The following is a 16,213-nucleotide window of genomic DNA, read 5'->3' as shown; positions in this document are numbered from 1 at the left end:
ACAATGAGCTGATAACTATTGGAAGAAGCTTGAGGGCCATAGTGCATTGATTATACTGCTCAATTTCCCCCTGGGCTATAGGACAAGGAACTTCTTATATCATTAAGCAGAGGATTTATAGGGTGGTGGTGGCTGGAGTGGAAGAATGGTGGTGGGAGAAGGAAATCCACAACAGAAACATATTATGTAGTCTGGATGGAGCAAAACATTTTTCCCACTTTGGACTTTACACTCAAGTATCCCCTCCAAAGTGGCATGCAATACATTAGCAGAGATAATCTAAGTTGCTAATGACTTTAACATGAATGAGTTGGAAATCCCAGATAAGTACAAAACAAACTCTCACAGATCAATGTTATTGGCTGAATAGATTATTGGAATCTGAAGGAATTGAGGGATATGAAGGTTGGACAGGAAAGTGGAGTTGAAGTGGAAGATCATCAAATGATCTTACTGAGTGGCAGATCAGGCTCAAGGGGCCATTTGGCCTACTCCTGTGTCTATTTTTTATGTTTTTAGTGAAACATTGGCAGATGAAAATCAATTTGAAATACTGTACGTTAGAAGAAAAATAACCTAACATCATATGTACATTCTGGATGACATTGACCTAGGAAGCTGAAAGAGAACGAGGGATGTTAGTTGACTTCATATTAGTCACTGTGGAGCAGCAGTAAACACAGCAACTAGAAAACTGAAGCACATGGCTGAATTACTACAAGTCAGAGGATGGCATGCTGAAACTTTACAGTGCTGTGATCAAACCATACTGATTACAAACCACCAGGGTAACAGTCAAGCTGTGGAATTTGTGCAGAACAAGGATGACCCCTAGTATCAGTGAACCAAGGACCAATAAAGAAAAGACCAGAGAAACCTGGATTTTTTCAGCTTTGAAAGAAGGCATAACAGGGAAACATAAAACAATACAAGATATTAAACAGTAGAGTTAAGTCTGAACCACAACTTCTAGATAAACCTTAACAGCTGGTGGGAGGTTTTACTCTGGTAAGGGCACTATATAAATACAATTTTTTGTTGGGATAAGAGGATTGATTGAGGAATGTCAAAAGCTTCACACAAAGAACAATTAATAAACTGAACAGACAGCCAAGTAGAAAAATGGAAGTGTAAACTGTGGAGCTGGTCAAGAGTGGTTGGATGCAAGAATAGGCATTTTCCTAGATGAGTGAACTAAGAAGGACCAAAAGAGCTTTACAATATTTATTTTCGGTGGGAAAAATTAATGGGGGTGGGGAAGGGGTGTGAATTGGATGTAAAGGTGAAAAATACTGCTCATTTTAAGCTGGTAATGCCAGTCACAGCATTCGTAGGCATTTTTACCTACAACTGCCATATTACCAAAGTAATTTTTCTATCATATTAAACCCATCAGATTTTCTCAATCAAAACAGTGGATACTCAGATTCCTTGTATGTAAAAGAGATTTAAAACCTTAAGATATAGTACTTAAGGTACAATACTTTTGTCTTCTTTCTACCACAAAATTACATTATTTTAGCAAAAAGACAGGATTATGAAGGCAAATATAACCATTCAAGATGGAACACTTGAGGTTAAATACTATGACCACTGCACAATGACAAGAATGAGACTTTAATCTTTAATCATTTTAAAGTGGCGTTTATAACAGTAAGATAAAGGGTAGTTAACAAACAACACATACAATAACAAATAGACATCGGATTTTATGAGCATCAATAATCTGTACAATTTACATTTGTTGGTTTACTTTTTGTGTATTCTCAGTGCATAGCATTACACACAGAGCAAATAGCTGCACAGCACAATAGTATCTTTAACAGGCTGAAATGGAAAAGGCTGTTTTACAGGCTGAAAATATATTTTTGTATACATATTCTATATGAAACGAAATCCAAATCTGAACAGGCAGAGCAGCAGGCAGCTTTGTCCTACACTGCAGTGAAGCCCCTTTATAGTGCACAGTTCCACCTTTTCCATCTGCATGCATGATGACAGAATTTTGAACAGTATTTTAAGTAAACAAGAGGCACTTTGTGGCAACCACAGGCTTTGTTAAACATATTGCACAAATCTGGTATTACTAATGACATGGACTCTCACACTGGCACCTTATGAATATTTTAAAGCTGAAACTTGGATATTTGATGCTGCCTGTGAAATCCACTCAGCCCATATCTTGTGCCACAGTGCAGGACCCCTGAGGCCACCCATGCAACTGCCCTTTAAGATTTACTGTGGCAAATATAATTCAGTGGGGCTACAGATGACTAAGGATGGCCAAGTAAATTCCTTTACAGTGATGCTGTCAACAAACAATTTCAGACATTAAGCTGCTGCACATCCAAAGAATTTTTTATTAAGCGTATAGTCTGGAAACTCAAGAGAGATAACCTACAGAATGTATTTACCAGACTAATTATGAATACTGTCATAAATAAAAAAAGAGACTGGACAACTTTTTCAGTCAAAGTAACGCATGTCTGGCTCTACAGGGATGGTATCAATACAAGAATATGAAAACATACTATTACCACCTTTCCCACCTTCAGCATGCAAGGCCTTTAGAAGGTTTGGAAAAGTTGTTTATGGACCCCAATACACCCTCAATTTTCAACAGAAAATGAAAAAACTCTTACAGTGCAAAAGCCCGGTACAATATGCAGCTGCTCTTACCCCGGCTCCTTAGCGTTCCAAGTGACACTGAGAATTTTATTTTCAGTGTCCTGAAGATGAAAGGGCCGTCTCTTTGCCCCCTAATGTTAAAGGGAAAATAAAGCTGTATAAATACTTTGCCTGAAGCCAAGCTAAGTATTTCCAAGGCATGTAAGGCAGGAAAGTTTTCCTTCACTTGTTTTTGTGCACCTTTTACAAACTGGCTTTTATTGCCTGCTCCTGGTTGTCAAAATTTCCTTTTATTATCAATATAAAAAGATATAGTGGTAAACGTCTTTATGAAAGATGATATACATAAGGAAACTCTTCAAAAGTGGCATGTCTCAAATGTTCAGTTGTGAGCAACAGAAGTGAAGGGATTTTGAAAGGGACGGTGGGGGGGGAATCAATAAAAAACATTAAAAGGAACGTTCCATCAATAAAAGAAAACTGTCAACAGAAGCTTGTCATTTTATCTATAAACCTATATTCCTTCCCTCTTGAGCTACAATTGTCCATTTCTCTTTCACTGCACAACTCATGCTCTTCACATTAGCTTTTGGACAGTTTTAAAGCGCCACTACAAAGAAAGATTTAAAAGATTCATGGTTTATAGCAAGGACAGACACCAGAACTGAAACATCTAGACACTAACCAACACTAAATGTTTTGGGAAGTTACTTCCAGCCCAAACTGGATGTAATGTTTGTAATTGTAGTTGTCCATCACCAAATGGCCAAGCATATTAAATTTAGTGCTGAAGTAAAGAAAATAATAGATACAATTTAATGCAATAACCCTCCAGCAAAATACAGTTTTCCCCATCTATAACAGTCTACTTTTCCCTCTTGAAAGAGGACACAAAGGGATTCTCACAACAGACTTTTACCACGTCTGTGTAACTCCATTTGGCTGGGCCCCATGGGAGTATGCAGTTCTATTTTTCTACAATTACAGGAAATGACGACGACTACCGGTTTAACACATTAACCAACAGAGCACACCAGACTTCATTTCATGCTGTTACAAATAAGTAACGTATACACAGCTTCCTAGATATGAATGCAAAATCTCTTATTTTTAATGTTAAAATCCTGTGCATACAGTGACCTTTTGTCAAAACCTGCTTACCCTGTTGAAAAATCAGTTGCAACAATTTTCCCTGTTTACTTACACACAACATACGTTATGCATGTGACACATATTACCTAAACATGCTGCATACTCCCAATCCAAATTTTCCCTTACCACATATCATATGCCAATACTAGATTTGGAGAAAGAAGGCATCTTGCCAACAGAAATAAAACAGCTAGTACTACATAAACGTAATGAGGGTAATTTATATAGATACTGACTTAAAGTCCAAAACAGTACTAACAAAAGAGTGATCAACTTCAAGCACTGGCCTTGGTTACACAGGACATAATGGAGCAGCACCAATTAAAATAATTCTAGCTAACTTATTAAATCATTGTAAAATTCTCCTTTTTACATTAACTGTTTAACTTTGAGCGGGCATGCTGCCACATTTATAAGATTAAGCCATTATTACCAAGGGACTCCAGCTTGTAACATCCCCTAAGAAAGGAAGGAAAAAACTTGAAAATTTTCCCTACGTGGACTCCACATTCTGGACATCTGTGGGCCAGTAAGTTGTTTTTATTTTATCTGAGATTCAAGCCTCCTCCCAGAAAGAATTCCTCAATCCAGCTGCCTTTTCTAGCACCAGTGTGCTTTGAAAGCACAAAAAGCAAGCAGCAGTAGCAGCAGATTGCACAATCTCCTAGGCTTAATGCCTTCTAGAAAGGTGCAATGAGCTGTAGGTGGTACTGGAACCAGAGTATGGATTTTTTTTTCCTTTCTGTGCATCCTTTCTAATCCCTTTTCCCAAAACATGCATTTTATGCAAACCTTTTCACAAGTCCTCCTAGCTGATAACAGACTGATCTGTTGTTAGATGGATTTAAAGGGGCAGGGCACAAACCCTTTGTACAGGTAAGTTAGCACCTACTGTTGGCAATGTAACACAAAAGGAAAAAATTTCCTACGTACACACCAGATCTGTCTCCACTTTTTATAAAACTGGAATTAAATGGGAAAGTGCCTCTTTTTCCTGATTGCGTTTTTATGTGCCATTTGACACACAAAAATGTATACATATAACATATCCACGCAATCTCTTTTCATTGGACAACAGTGTCAAAACCTTGATGATGTGTATATGGGGCTAAACAACATTGGTCAGGAAAAGATCATTGTTCCTATAATTGGTGTAGCATTTTACTTGACACATTGTCCTATTGCCATTAAAAAAGGTACTTGCTTTCAGTTTATTCAAGTTTGTTTCCTTTTTCTCGCAGTTTTAATTTTCCCATAAAAATATTTCAGACTTTTGTTATTTGTGTATGCTGATCTTCATCAAAAGGTTCATTCTCTGGGTCAGAGTCAGTGGTGTCCGAGTATCTATAGTCCTCTGGTTCATTATCACTAACATCTGGCGTTACTGTGGTTGAACTATTGCCCATGGGATGCTGTTGTCGTTCCTCTACCGTTTTTGTGAATAACAGCTTCACCTGCACAGTAAAAAAGGTATAAAATAGTTACACATCAGGTATATCACATCAATTTGAAGCACTTTTTTGAATTAATTTGTAAGAAAGACACCGTGCTCTTTAGTGTAATGAATCATCCTACAAATCTGAATAAATATTGTACTACTGCAATTCTCTAGCTATTTTAGACAGGTAGATCAAAAGGTGTTCAAGTGACAGAATGTACCCTTGAAGCTTGAACTTGAATGCATTTTCAATCTGGCATTACAGGTATAAAACCACAATATTCATACTTCAAAATAGTATGCTCTGCACATTTAAATAAAATCACAAGGGTACACAATATGCACAAATCCAGGAACGGTCGTCTAAGCTATTTAAGTCCCAGCTGTTAAGTCAGGTAACGACCAGAAACAACTAATATTATCTGAACTGAACTGCAGAAAACTGGTAACAGCTAAATGTCAAATGAGTACAGTAGTAAATGCACGTAGAGTTTTAAGAGACATGGATTATATTATTGTGGTAGTGTTTGAAACAAAACAACAGTGTGGTGGAATAAGTTTGTAAATGGTACTGGCCTACCAATCCAGAGGTTGAAATTTCAAATACCATCCTGCTGTAAAGCCAAATTTAAAAAAATCTGGTGATTTGCAGGCTATCACTAGAAAATGACCATGAGAATTTTCCCTTATGTCACAGAAACCCAACTGCCATCCTCACTTGATCAGGCCTATGTATGAATGCAGTTCCACACCATGTGTTGAGATAAAGTATTCGAGCACACCAGGATATGCAATAAATACATTCCAAACATTCCAAAATAAAAGAAATATAAAATGATTATGCTGTCAACGACATACATAGAATTAGTGCACAGAAACATACAGTTTGGTCCAATGTGTCAGTGGTTAAAATCCACTGCAACTTCCCAGAGTAATGGGACCTGCCTCCATTTTGCAGTATTCCTTTTTCCCCACCTGTATAAATCAAGCCTCCCCTTAAATGGGTCAACAGTTCCAGGTGGCAGCACAATGCACATTCTCATCACTCTCTGAAATGAAATCCCTTATTTAACCTGATAGTGGCCAACATATTTATGCCCCATTGTTCTGGACTCACATGTAAAAATTACTACGCATGGCTTGGAAATATTGTGAAATGTATACTCGAGCATATATTCTTTAGAACTAAACAGAAAAACATGGCATTTCAGAAAATATTCTTTATATTTCTTGGATATTGAATTTAAGAAACACCTTCAACCTTCCTCAATTTTTGAATGTAAAGCAATCTTCATAAAGGAAGATTCTAAACAAAGTAACTTAGTTACAAGTAAGAAAGTAACTTAGGACACTAACTATTTTGTACCAGCAAAGCTAGTCAAATGATCTTCTATACATAAGGGCTTAATTCTGAACTACAGTTCAGTCCTTGACCAATGAAGATAGTGACAAAGTTTAAATAGAGCAGATTGAACACAGATGCAAAGCTTTAATATATAGTAGGTCATAAAGAGCACTGTATGGGAGCTGAATTTCTCAGAGGAATACAATACAATACAAATTAGGCAATTAATGTTCTTCCTCATTCAATCAATCAATCACAACATTCAAATGAATTAAACCAGAATTAATATGAACAATTAGAGATAAGGGACAGTGACCGAATATTAGGACAGCAATAATTTGATCAGTTTGGAACTGTCAGACTAAGTTAAAAAAAAATGCAAGAATGGCTCCACTTTTGCCCAAGAGAATCTGGATCAGTTACAACTAAAAAACAAAATCACAAATCTATTCAATGATGGGTTTATCCAAGATGCTATCACCAGAAAAACAAATGATTCCTTGAAATAGAGATCTCCATTGTAGCTCCTTGATGGCCCTGTGGAAAAATGAACTGGCAGGTGCCATAAAGACTAGCATGGTCCCAGGTTAATCAGAGGTCTGTGCTGAGTTCCCTGATTTTAGCCACGCCACTCCACAGTGCAACTAGTATCAGTACTCTAGGCCATAAGGGAATATTTCTTGATTTTCTATGTATTGATGTAATGGAGAAAAGTTGATGGCAGCTACAGCCATATTGGGTTTCCTATCCTCACTTGATTTTCTTGGTGAAGTGAGGGGTGGTAAGGAAAGATGGCAAGGTTGAGTAGTGGTGGGGCGGGAGCAGGGTAGGAGGTGGAAGAGGAGATGCGATGGTGGAGAGGTGGAGGGAGGCGAGGTGGAAACAATTGTGATTCTTTTGCCAATCTCCTTAACACGACAAAATTGTGGCAAATCATGAGTGTCAGGGATACCATCTTGGAAAAAGATAGTTTCAATGTTTTTTTTTAAAAAAAGTTCTCTACTTAGTTAAAATATGATTTACCAGTAGTTTAGGCAGGTTGGTGAGAGATTCTGTATCTTTGTTAGTGTCACTGTTGGGACATTGAGTAAAGGATGAATCCAGAGCCAGTCCTTTCCTTAATATAGGTATATTCACAAAACCACAGAGCATAGGCAGTCCTCTTACCCCCACGGCCCGCCCACCTCCCCCCCTAGCCCAACAATGGTGCAAACCAGTTCTTATATACTTAAGAATAATTCCCTAATCTTTCCCCAATTAGTAACAGTTGCGCTCACTTACAAACTAAAAAATACACGGCATTGTAACAGAACTCCAACATTAAAAATCCTAACCCAACAAATTATGATTCCTTAATCTGAAATTCAAATCATGTAGCATGGCAATTAATTGTGGTTTTCCAAAACATTCTTGCATCCTGAAAGTTAACTAGAAGTTTGGAAACTTTGATAATTTAAGTAACTAAACTGCCCCATATAATCTCAGATCCAGATGAAGCCAAATTCTTTGAGCAATCCAATGGATGTCCACATAAGTGATGAAAAGGGAAAAATCCAGGGATGGAAAATGTCAACAATGGACAGAATTTTCACTTAGAAGTACTGGAATGTTCTCAGGAATCTACAGGGATGTCTCTCCCCCTTGCAGATCCCTAGGCTCCCCTCTTGAATTAAAGGTAAATAATCACCATCTTCATTGCACTAGAAAAAACACAATAATCTAGCAACCTCATATGGTTTAGAGGCTTCACCATTTTTTGTGTCAGAGCCCTGCTTGCTAACAGCAGTCTGTACCTCTGCAACTGCAAACTTATGTGAAGGCTACTGCTATATAGCTGTGGGATGAAAGCTTTGTTTGAGGAACCTCAGAAGAGAATCCTTATTAAACTGTTCACAAGCTTTGGGGAATCATGTTAATGGGAGGGCTCCTGAACTCACCAGCTCATTATTTGCTAAAGAATCCTTGCCAAATCTGAATTCTGGATGAGTATTGGCAAAACCAGAATTTTAATTGATGACAGCATAACTGCCAAGGTTTACCTTAGTTGTACAACAGTCATTTTGTCAGCTATTATTTTATCCTGCCTGCTGGTTGGTCTTGTAAATAGAATGTCAAGTGGAAGAACTTTTCCCCAAACCCAATAAGTTTATACTTTCTAAATCATCAGTCAGGGCAGTCTGATTTGATTTTGAATGCTCTTTTTTAGCTGGATCTCAAGAGCAGTCGGGTCAAAATAATTTCTTCAGTTGACAATTATCCAATAGGCCTTATCTGTGATAGATTCGTATGGCTTTGTAAAGCTGATAAAATACATTTTCAGCTATTCATTTGAGCTTGGAACCTTGATTTACTTTTCCTGACTTCTCTCTTCAAGCATCCTAGAAAAAGTTTTTAATAGTATTAACACAATAAAGTCTTTATTACCTGTGTAAATTTCTATACTGCCATCATGGCCCCTTTTAAGAGTTTGATAATGGATAAGAACGTGGAGGCAGGAAAAACTTCGAGTTCTCAAGCCATGTCATAGCAAGACTATTAATCTATCCATATAAAAATCCAGCTCAGGCTGTGGAGCTCTTAATTAACCAACCAACAATGTCATGCAGCAATCACTTTGTAAACCAAGAAAATAGTAAACTAAGGCAAACTGTACAGAAAAGCACAGCAAAACATAAAACCAGAGCTGTTAAATGTTTCTCTGTGCATAAAAGAAATGTCACTGACAGGAGAAAAACCAAGGTGTAGATTGTCACAAGCCATAAAATATGAAGACTGCCTAATAAATATAGTTCTTATCCATTATCAAACTCTTAAAAGGGGCCATGATGGCAGTATAGAAATTTACACAGGTAATAAAGACTTTATTGTGTTAATACTATTAAAAACTGTTTCTAGGATGCTTGAAGAGAGAAGTCAGGAAAAGTAAATCTAGGTTCCAAGCTCAAATTAAATGTATTTTATCAGCTTTACAAAGCTATAAGAATCTATCACAGATAAGGCCTTTTGGATAATTGTCAACTGAAGTTGAAAACAAATTGTGACAATGCTTATTTACTCAATAGGATATTTTTTAAATATGCCATATTAAGTTTGAAATGGATCAAATGTACAATTATGAAAATTTCCTTCATGTTACAAGGAGGTACGTAATATAAGGAGGATCTTTATCTCGAGATGTAAAGAGGAGTTATATCGGTGCAAATCTACAGAACCACAGAAATCCACTGCACAGAAACAGAAGAAACAGGTCATTATGTGTGCTCTACCAAAGGGCCGTTATAATCAAAACCTAATCTCACTGCTCCCTTTTCGCTCATAAGTCTTTGCTTCAATTTTGCATTTATTTTTCTGCATTCTTAATTCAAGGAATTACACTTGTGAGCTCAAAGTGTCACTGTTTATCCACACCCATAAGTCTCCTTCCATTAATATAATGGTTTGCATTTATATAAGTGTCTTTAATGTAATGTCCTTCACAGGAGCATTATCAAATAAAATTTGAAACTGTGCCATGTAAGGAGAAATTAGGATAGATGACCAAAAGTACTTGGCCATGAGTTAGTTTTTAAGGAGTGTGTTAAAGAAGGAGGGGTAGGAATATTAGGGCCGAGTCAGCTGAAGATATGGCTGCCAATGATGGAACGATTAAAATTGGGGATAGAATGGGAGAGGCGAGATCTTGAGAGAGTTTGAAGATGTTACAAAGATAGGGAGGGGTGAGGCCCAGGAGGGATTTGAAAATAAGGCCGGGAATTTTAAAATCGAGGCTTGCCAGACCGGGAGCCAACATTGGTCAGTACAGAGGTGATGGGCAAATGGAACTTGGTCTGAGTTAGGATACGGGCAACATGGATGAACTAATTTTTTTAGAGGGTGGAGAATGGAAGCTTGGCCAGGAAAGCATTGGAATAGTCCTGTATAGAGATAACAAAGGTATGGATGCGGGTTTCCACAAATGAACCTGAACTGCGGCAGAGATGGGCAATGTCATAGAGGTGGAATTAGGTGGCCTTGGTGATGGAGCGAAATATAGTTGGAAGCTCACATACTTCTTTTACTTGTATTTTCTCCCAAAAGGTACTGTCACACAATCCACGTTCAACCGCAAAGCCACCTTTCTGCCCATTGGTTAAATTTTCTTCTTGAAGCCTTTTACGCAGTTTTTCACTGTTTGCCAAAACTCCTGTTCTTGTGTCATTTTCAAATTTTGAGATTGTACTCCCAACATCCAAATCCAAATCTATGGGCGGAATCTTTCCAGATTTGCACAAAGTGCGGTTGCGGGCAGGGAAAAGTATGTTTTACCTGCTGGTCGCAACGGTGGCTTCTTGAGCTGTATGGTCCCATTCCACCTCATTAATTATGCATTCACGGGGAACACACTGACTCACTGGTGGGCAAGCTCGGGTATGCCCACCATGTCGTGACCTCAGTGTTTCTCGCTCTGGGTGCCATATTTAAAATGCACCAGTGTGCATGCCTACTTCAAGTCTTCAGACCAGGACTGCACCAGGCAGCAGAAGGCAAAGAAGACAGCAATCCCCAAGTTTAGTTACACCTGCTGGATGCAGGTGGAAGGCTGCTGCAATGTCCTCTACCCCCACTCTGGCCGCAGGAGGTCCACCAGAGTCACCAATCTGCCCTGTGGCAGCAGTGGTCAGTGCCATTGGAGCACAGAGGAGATCAACAATTCAGTGCAGGAAGAGGGTGTTTGCTCTCATCTGTTCCACCAGGGTAAGTCAAACATCTCAACACTTTCAACTCTCTCACTGTCAAACCCATCACACATCCACAGGGATTTGCACCTCAAGGGACACCACTACATCTCACACACGCCTTCAGAGCTCCATCAGGCTTATATGTTCTGGAGCTCACATCCTCGTCCCATCCATGTCTCTGCTCACCATGCAAACATTCCACGGAGTGCCATGCATCCTGCTCACACTCACTCCATCTGTTTTCATGCAGAAGAAGCTGACTCACAACAACATGGAGAGGCCCCAGACTGGGGGGAGGTGGTGGAGAGGCCCCAGACCGGGGGAGGTGGTGGAGAGGCCCCAACCAGGGGTGGAGAGACCCACATTAAGCCCCACACTCACTTTGAAAGCATGCAATCATACTGACTAGTTTGGAGATGGTACGTGTCTGTGGTGACAGTGAGGTTGGCAGTGAACACCCCCATGTGAGAATCCCGCACCATAGCATCTCTCTCTCTCAAACCAGCTAAGAATGCTCTCTCTCATGGTTTTGACTCTGCTGCCATGCACAAATTATCTCTACTTTGGTTGACAGGGAGCTCTGCCAACCGACTGACACCCTCAGCCAGCCGGTCCCTGAGCTCCATACAGGTCCTCACCTCCACCATTGAAAATATGGAAATAAGAAGCCTGAAAGATCTTCCACAGTACTTACCCACACCTTCCATCAGCACAGAGATACAGACCTCAGTGGGACCTAGATTTAGAGCAGGTTCGGGCTCACAATCTGGTGGTCACATGTCTGCAACAGGACGGGGCAAATTTAGCCGAGCACCCTGACACCTGAAGGACTGCTGGGGAAGAGACATCTATGAGGTCCGAGTCAGATGATGAGCCTCTGGATTCAGCCTTCCAACTCATCGTGGAGAGTCAGCAGAAGGCTGGAAAACATCATGCAGAGCTGTTGGAAGCACTCAACAGAGCAGCTCGCGAGTTGGAGGAGTGCGTCCGCCTGCTCTCTGATGAAATAGTGCCCACAAGTGTGCATGTGGGGGTCTCCATGGGAAGGATGACAAACATTATGGAGACCCCGGTCCAACAGAACATGGAGAAGCAAGCTGACCTGCACTCCATCGAGTTCTTGCAGTGGCAATGCGAGGGGAAACAGGGCACATCAATATTCCTCCAGGTGCTCCTTCCTCTCAAGGAGTCAGACCGGGGCCCTTGGGCACCCGAAGGCAGGAGGAACGGCAGCTGGACGCCCCTAGGTCATCCGCTCAGGAATCTCAGACTGTCCTCTGCCTCTGAATACCCTTTGCCTGTGACCCCCTCAAACACGTCCTCTGTCACCCCAGAGGGAGCAGCTGGCCCATAGGAGGATAGCCAAAGCAAGCCGGGGTTCTCAAGGCCTCAGCTCTCCAGAGGACATATGCCAAAGTCATCAGAGGCAACATAGTCAACCCTTGCACATACCGTCTCCACCGTGTCTGCAGATGTCAGGGCAGTACCTGTAAGAAGTAGTGGGCCTAGAAAAGTTAAGAATTTCTGATCACAAGTGGTTGCACAGGTGAACACATTCTGTCACTTTATAATCTGAAAATATATTCATTTTCACTGAATAATGTCTAATAGAGTCTTTCAGCTTCATTTACAGGCTTCCCAAGTCCTCCCCCTGCATCCCCCTACTAGCAGTTCAACGCACACAGCCAGACTATGAGTGATTCTGGAGGGAGAAGTGTGCGTGTGCGCGTGTGTGGCAGGACCTTTCGGAGCCTTGTGCAAGCATTCTCCCACATATGCGGAGACTTCCTCCATCAAACTCGTCTCTATGTCCTGAGCATTTTGAATGTTGCCTGCCGGGGGTCTCTTTCAGCTGTCCATTTCAGCTGACCCGCATCTCCACCCACCCACTTATTGCCCTCCCTTGCAGCACCTGTGCCCAACGAACACGAGGTTCCGCTCACTTATGATTTCGACAACCATGGTAGTCGTTAAGTTTCTACTCAGCTCTCCTGTCCTTTCTCCTCCTCCAGTCACCCATGTGTCCCCCCCCCACCCGCCACCTCCCCCCCCCACCGGCATCACCTTCCACCTCCCCACCATCACCTACCAACCAGAACCCTTTTTTCTCCAGGATGTCCAGGTGAACGTGCACCTTCCCTACCTCCCTGAGAATTCTATTTTATCCACATTGACCTCCCTGATCTCCTTCCCACTCAAGGGGCTGTGTATCTGCCTCCAAGTCCCCATTAACCATTTTCACCGTCCCCTCTACCGCTACCATGCACCCACACCCTCCGACCCTTTCGGCTCACTCTGTGGCCCCCCATATTCACCATTCCCTCTAGCATGTCCACCCTCAGTTCGCTCTCCAGGAAACAGTAATTGACACCACAGACCCCTCCCTTACACGTTCACCTGGACATCCCCACCCTCCATCCAGGACTCCCCCACTCCTGACTCTTCCCCTCTTCTGAATCTTCCCCTCCAGACTCCTAGCCTCCAGGCTCCTCCCCAACCCCTTTCAGATCCCTCCCCTCCCCCTTCTCCAGACCCATCCCCTCCCTTCAGACCATACCCTGCCTTCCTGCCCCCTTCCCAACCAATCCTCTCCCTCCCCACCCCCTCCTCCCCTCCCAACCATTCCCCCCTCCGGACTACTCACCCCCAACGCCCTCCTCTCCTGACGCGCCCCGTCAAGACCCCACCCCTCCCCCCGACTCCTCCCCCTCCCTCCCTTCCCCACCCCTCTGCTCCCCTCTCTCCATCCCCCTCTGCTCCCCTCCCCTCTGCTCCCACCTCCCGACACATCCCCTCCTACAAACATCTTCCCCTCCAGACCCCTCCCCTCCCCAACCCCACCTCCAGACTCCTCCTTCCCTCACAACTTCCTACCCCGACACCTACCTCCCCAGTTTGTGCATTCTCCCCCGTTACACCCTCCTCCCCCTGTACTCCCTCCCCACCTCACCTCCTCCAGGCCCCCAACCCCAAGTACACCTCCCTCACCTAATCAAACCTAGACCTTCCTCTCCCCCCACCCCCTGACTCGCCAATCATCCAAAGCAGCCAATGGGCAAGGCCGTGATGTCCTGAAGCAGACCCCAGACATCAAATGAGATCTCCCACCATTAGTAAGCTGCTTCACGACAGAGCCATGTCCATGTGAATCCAGACAGCATACGATGCACATGTTCCGTCATGGTCTGGTAGCTGCAGGGCTCCAGCATCTTCTGCTCCTCGGATGTCTGCGATGTGAGCAAGGCCCTAATGCTATGTCCCGACTTCTGCATTTCACACTTGTCCAAACGTGTTCTGGGCTGGCATGTTTTCCCACTGATGTGTGTGGTAAATATGACATGGAGGGCTGATTCCAGCGAGCAGGCAAGATGATGAGTTGCAAATGTACTGAAATTAGGTTCCCGATGTTGGATGGCAGGAAAGACGCCATTGTGGGGCGGCGAGGAATGGCTAACTGGTTTCACAACAACATGAAACCAATTTTTGGCCTTCCTGTTATATTGTTTCCCCCCACCTGCCATGATGCCCGCTGCCAACTGGGGTGTAAAATTCTGGCCTCTATGTGCACAGCATAAAAATGGATCTAGCATGGACCCTTGGGAAACCATTTCCAATGCCTCTGTAAATTCAGGCAATACCCATTTACCCTAAGCTCTGTTTCCTGTCTGTCAACCAATTTTGTATCCAAGCTGCCTGTGCTTGCTCTTATATTATATGCATGAAATGTTTTAATAATGTCTTTTGAGAGACTTTGTCAAATGCCTTTGAAAATTCACATACACTACACGTACTACAGTCCCTGTCTCTATGCAATTAGTCTTTTCAAACAACTAACTTTGTCAAGCACATCATGTTATCTAAATTGGTTAATCCATAAATTTCTAAATGTTTACTAACTTTATCTCCAATGAAAGGTTCTCTGCAAATGATATTAGACTAACTCATCTATAGTTCCCTAATGTATTCTACTCTTCCTTTTTGAACTAGGTTGAACATCTGTTGCTCTCTGGTCCCACTGCACTAATCGCATTTTAAGTTAGACTGAAAAAAAATCCTGCATCTCAGAAAAGGTCGGGGCTTGCCAGCTTAAAGCAGTTGGAAGATGCCAAAAATCTAAATGCAGGTGAGAATTTTCTACCACCCAACATCAATTTCTCAGAAAAAAACAGGAGTGTCTTGAAAGTAGAAGTATTTTATTGACATTCATGATCGACAGCACTGAGCTTGACATTTGTGAGCCCCTCCTCAATATAATGTGACATGAGGTAGTCACCTTAAGCTGCATTCCAAAGGTTCCAGTCCATCAGACTGGTGTATGCAGAGTTATGATGGTTCATTCTGGATATTTATTACTTGGTTCAGCCTTTTTCGTTGGGCACAGTTTAGTGAAACAATGAAACATTAAACTGTATCGCAACTTAGCCAGTGAAAGAAGGCCTTGAGGACAATATTTTGTGGATGAGTTCAGTGTTTTTATTTTCTGGAACTTTGTTTATTGTACCTACATGTTTTCAATGATAATTTATACAGCCATATTGGAATTGCCTCTGTGTAATCGCATAATAGTCCTAAAAAGCTGGTCCAGGGCACCTGATCACCTTGGTTTTATTTGCACTTATATTTCTTTTTCATCTGTTTGTTCTGTTCGAATTTTGTGAACTTGCAGTTAAAGAAAGGCCAATTCTTTGTGTTTTCTCATTGGTGGTTAAACCTAATTTAGAATACCAAGATCTGTAACTATTTTAAGACAATTGGCAAAAAAAACAGGGAAGAGGGAAGAGATGAAGATGTCTCTATTTTGCGCAGCAAGTTATGACGACCTGGAATGGACTAACTGAAAAGGTGATGGGAGCAGATTCAATAGTTACATAGCTTGAAAAGGTAAAACTTGCAGAGGTATGGGGAAAGAGAAGGGGAGTGGGGCTAACTGGA

The 16,213-nt window shown here is 41.7% G+C and overlaps 1 protein-coding gene across 3 annotated transcripts in view; it reads right to left on the bottom strand.

Moving 5' to 3' along the window:
- Positions 1-1,628: 1,628 nt before the first annotated feature.
- ptenb (phosphatase and tensin homolog B) overlaps positions 1,629-16,213 on the bottom strand; it is a 166,933-nt gene continuing 152,348 nt past the window's right edge. For all 3 annotated transcript variants that reach the window (XM_041209711.1, XM_041209712.1, XM_041209714.1), the window contains one exon: positions 1,629-5,234. In XM_041209711.1, coding sequence (XP_041065645.1) covers positions 5,046-5,234 — 189 coding nt within the window. In that variant the 3' untranslated portion in view covers positions 1,629-5,045. The remainder of the gene's footprint in view (positions 5,235-16,213) is intronic.

This window comes from Carcharodon carcharias, chromosome 17 (genome assembly GCF_017639515.1).
Source record: "Carcharodon carcharias isolate sCarCar2 chromosome 17, sCarCar2.pri, whole genome shotgun sequence".
Taxonomy (NCBI): Eukaryota; Metazoa; Chordata; class Chondrichthyes; order Lamniformes; family Lamnidae; genus Carcharodon; species Carcharodon carcharias.
The sequence above is the reverse complement of the archived record's forward strand: the minus strand, read 5'-3'. Positions and strand labels throughout refer to the sequence as shown.